The following is a 4807-nucleotide window of genomic DNA, read 5'->3' on the forward strand; positions in this document are numbered from 1 at the left end:
CATCGACGGGACGCAGCAAAAAATCTCACCGGTCGCCGGTCACAATAAAAATTCTCGCCGGTTCCAACAAAAATGATCACCGGTTGCAGCGACGTAGCAAATATTCTCACTCGTCCAAGCAAAACAACTCGTTATTTGTAGCAAAATAAGTTCGCCGTTGTGCATAGGAAAAAATTAGGCTGGTCACAGGAAACGATTTGTCAGTTGTAGCAAAAAAAATTGTTGTTGCCAATAGAATAAAAAATACACACGGGTCCCAGCAAAACTCCTCGCTGGTTGTAGCAAAAATGCCCTGCCATCACAGGTTGCAGCAAAAATTCACGCTGTTCCTAGTAAAATAACTCGCCGGTTGTAGCAAAAATGCCCTGCTGTCACAGATCGTAGCAAAAATTCACACCGGTCCCAGCAAAATGACTCACCGGTTGTAGCTCGATGTCATGCCGGATGCTAGTAGCAAAAAAAGGACGTCATCGCCGTCGCCGCCATTTGTGTCCTTGTGAATGGTTGTAACAAATATCAACATCGATAGTAGCAAAACATGACAGCGCTTGCAGCAAAACTGGGCATCGCCACCGTCGGTGTCCTCATGAATGGTTGTAGCAATTGTCAACATGGTAGTAGCAAAAAATGACACCGGTTGCAGAAAAAGGCCGACGCAGCCGTCATATGTGTCGATTCGTCATCAATGGTTGTCACAATCATCGATGCCGACCGGAGCAAAACGCCAACTGTTGCAGCAAAAAACTTAGGCCGTTCCAGCAAAAAGTTACGTTCCTCTGTCCCATCATTTATTTGGCATGCATGGTTCATCTATGCAACAACGCGGCCATGGTTCTTCCTGCAAAAATCAATCAGCCGGTTCCAGCAAATTCTCGTCATCGGTCAGGGAGGTGGTTGGACGGCCATTGCTGACGATGCGTTGCGAGGTAGCAGATGAACAGGAGAGAGAGGAGAGATGCATGAAGAAGGCAGAAAAGTCTATAATGAATCAGTGGTCATCGATAAGGAAAGAAACTGAGCGATGGGGTGCGTGGGTGGATCCTAGACGTGGCCTAATTGATTCTAAAAAAAGATGTGGCCTGACTAGCCTGTGCATCACGAGGGGTTAGTTGTGCGCAGAAGGTAACTTTTTTACGATAACTTTTTACAAAAAGACCCCCAGGGGCTCCCGCGATCGCGAAGGCGATCTGGCGGCGGTGGCGAGAGAGCGCGTGTGATGGCGGCGACGGCGCCGGCGGCAAGGCTGAGAGGAGGGGTCGATCCACCTAGAGTGGGCCTCAGCGGGGGTCTCTTCAACGCGAGAGATTGGGAGGAGATCCGAGCAAGATCGAGGCGGATACTACGCGGGGTGGCAGATCGAAGAAAGTGTGTGGAGATTTTGAGGAGAAGAGCGTCTGAGTTTTTTGGTAAATTGGAAGGTGAGATCCCCTCTATTCCTTTCGGGGGAGGATCGATCCGATCTTCTAGACCTTTTGTTGGTCCGGTTTCCGTGGTTTTGGCTGGCTCTGTTTCCGGAATTTGTGTTGACTATAATGGGGATTTGGATACCGCGCTTGTTAATATGGAAGGGCACTCAAGTGTGGTAGGATCCAGCGAGAGGTTTCAGCGTGGAGTAGCCTTTCTTTCGTCCAATTCTTTGGAAACTAATGGTTTCCTTATACCGGGGGGAAATAGAGTAATCTGCACTCGTGATTCTAAGGCAATATATGTAGAATTGAACGTTTTTTCATCCTGTCCAGATCACAGTAGGAGCCATCAGCGGGAGCTGATTGACGCCTAGATTGTAGATCTTTCTGTTGGCGTTTATGATCCATATGAGGATAAGGGAGATATTTTCGCTGTAGTTATTAGGAAACTGATCATTTATGGCTTATTACTCATTATTATTAGCATCAAATCCATTTTTGATACGGGGTGGAAGGGGATCCTGGCATGCTATATTTGTGGTACAGAGAGAGGTCATCCCTTGCCTTTGTTCTTGCCAGTGCAATCTCGTCTCCTTTCTGTTCTTTCTACCATCAGCCGTGATCGAGGGGAGTGTGCTATGGCGGGGCATGGAGGGAGTGTGAGCAATGTTTTGGGGAAAACACCTGCGAGTGGAGAGGGATCGAGGGTGATGACGGATGCCACGGCTGCTGAATCCTCTCTCCACTAGCTGGGGATGAAGGTGGCCACTGCCCCTTCCATGACCCCTAAGAGTAAGGGGAAGTCGATGCCGAGGCGCCCCCGTGGCGATGGCTCGGCTCTGATTATCGACATGGAGGCCGCGCGGAAGGCTATCGGTGGATCACGGGTGGTGGGGCGGCTCCTTTCGCCCTTCCAAGTGAACCCGCATGTCATCGTCGATGAGCTTCGGGCTTGTTCAGCATGGAGGCTGCACGGAACGGTCACTGTTCAAGATGTGGCTATCAAGGATGGGAGGTTCGTCCTGAACTTTTCTGCCGAGGAGGACCGGCGGTTCATTTTGAAGGCCCAGCCATGGCACCATAAGCGTGATGGAGTCATCTTCACCGAGTTCGACGGCAAGGGAAACCCAGCAGAGGTTGACCTTGGCGTAATGCCAATATGGGTGCAGGTTCGTGATCTAGATTTTGAACTCAAAACTGAGCGCATGGGCTGGACTTTAGGAGAACAAATTGGGGATGTGATTGCTGTTTCCCATAGAGATCACTTAATTGTAGAGAAATATCTGCGTATAAGGGTGGAAATCCCTCTGCATGAACCTCTTAAGACAAGAGTAGAATTCACTCCTTTGGGTAGTTCTGAGAGTGTTAAGTATGATGTTAGATATGGGAAACTTCCTTTGTACTGTGAGTGCTGTGGGATTGTAAGACATACCTTAGAGCGCTATTGTAGTATACCTAAGGATAAAAGGGTTGTTTCTTTTCCAAAGAATCTTAGTGTAGAGGCATATTGGAAGGGAACAGGGGCAAGTAAAAGAACACTGTTGTTCACCGGCTCCAACAGCAACAACTACTCTAGAGCTGCGGAAAAGAGTGTGGTCAAGGTGACCAAAGCCGTGGCTAACCTCACGGTCACGGATATGCTCACTACGACGACAACGACGCATGCCGCTGTGGCGTTTGGTTGGCCAACCCAGGAGGGCGTCACGCTCGGCCAGGAGGGCCGGGTGTATGGGGCTCCAACGCCGCTCCACCCAGGCGCTGGTTCTGGCCAGGAGGACCAACAAACTCCTCCGAGGCCCTCTGCTCTCTCTAGCCAGGCGGGCCAGGGAAAGGAGGCGGGGGCGGCTCTTCCATTGGGGCTAAGCACGGCCAGGAGGGCCATGTGCTCGAGCGCCGAGTGGGGACGTCTACTCCATCGCTGGCTCTGGTGCATGCTAACGGTAGCATGTTCGACGCGGCAATCCGAGGGAACCAGGGGCTCATCCTGCCGGTTGCTGCTTCTTATTCTGATGCTGCGGCTGGCACAAAAAATCTGTAGGACATGTTGTTGTTCAAGGCAGGCGTACTGGAGGCACTCTCAGGGGCAGTTGCGGCAAGGCTGGCTGACCAGAACACGGCCAATGATACGGGAGTATTTACTTTTGCTGCTGATAAAATTACCATGCAGGGTCAGAAAAAGAAGAAAGAGGGAAAGGATAGAAAGAAGGGAGGAAAGGAGAAGTCAGAGAGTGACAGAACTCAAATCAAAGGGAAAAAGAGGAGTAACCCTTTTGATGCCCCACAAACGGGTAGTGATTTAATTTTTTCTTTTGAGAGAGAGATGGATAGTTATGAACGTCTGTTGTATGGTGAGATGAGTGTTTCCTCAAAGAGAGTTTGTATGGGTAGAGTTGAAACTAGGCGGGATGTGGATGGGATTATTACGCATGTAGTGAAGAAAAAAGAGGAGGAGGAGGTTTACACATAGCAAAGGAAGGAGTCAATTGGAGAGGACGATGTTGTGGGCACTGATTTGGCGGCCTCCGCTCCGGAGGACCGCCAGGAGAAATGAGAGCAATTAGTTGGAACTACCGTGGAATGTTGTCTTCCACGGCAGTTCGAGAGCTCCGAGAGCTCCAAGTCATAATTGTGCGCAGTTGATTTTTCTTTCCGAGTCGCATTTAAATAAAAGTAAAGCTGACGAGCTACGTTGTATCTTAGGTTTTAGTTCCATGTTTTTAGACGAGAGTGATGGCAAGTCTGGTTGTCTTGTACTTTTTTATTAAAAAGAGAATAAAGTCGAGTTGAACTATTTTTCTTCCCATTTTATTGATATTGTATTTATCAATGATAATTCTGTAAATTGGCGCTTTACGGGTTTCTATGGTTATCCGGCATGGAATGAAAAATATTTATCTTGGGCGGATCTTCGCCAACTGCATTCCCTTGCTGATTATCCTTGGGTAGTCATTGGAGATTTTAATGAAATTATCTACTCTAGCGAAAAAGAAGGTGGCAATGCTAGACCAAATGAAATGATGCAGGAATTCCATAAGTGTTTGAGTGATTGTAACCTGGAGGATATGGGCTCTGTTGGTGATACATTCACTTGGAGAAGGGGGGACATCCGTGAAAGGCTTGATTGAGCTGTATCTAATATAGAATGGGCAAACAAATTTCCGCTTGCGGCAATTATTAATGGGGAGCATGTACACTCAGACCATCGTCCGTTAATTCTTGACACAGATTATTTTGATAGTAACTTGTTTAATCGTCGGAATGGTCGTGTGAGACAATTTGAAGCAAAATGGCTGAAAGAAGATACTGTTGAGGAGATTGTGAAGACTGCTTGGGAAAACGCAAAGTTGGCGGGTATTGGTCCCTCTCTCGCAGCACGGACTAGAGCGGTGCATGATGATTTA

At 48.3% G+C, this 4807-nt stretch overlaps 1 protein-coding gene across 1 annotated transcript; it reads left to right on the forward strand.

Moving 5' to 3' along the window:
* Positions 1 to 376: 376 nt before the first annotated feature.
* Positions 377 to 4183, forward strand: LOC147973723 (uncharacterized). Its single transcript, XM_087525076.1, has one exon. It carries the CDS (start codon positions 2162 to 2164, stop codon positions 3704 to 3706), a length of 1545 nt encoding a protein of 514 aa, XP_087381202.1. The 5' UTR covers positions 377 to 2161; the 3' UTR covers positions 3707 to 4183.
* The last annotated feature ends 624 nt before the right edge of the window (positions 4184 to 4807 follow it).

This window comes from Triticum urartu, chromosome 5A (assembly GCF_056163025.1).
Source record: "Triticum urartu cultivar PI428250 chromosome 5A, HENAU_Tu73, whole genome shotgun sequence".
NCBI lineage: Eukaryota > Viridiplantae > Streptophyta > Magnoliopsida > Poales > Poaceae > Triticum > Triticum urartu.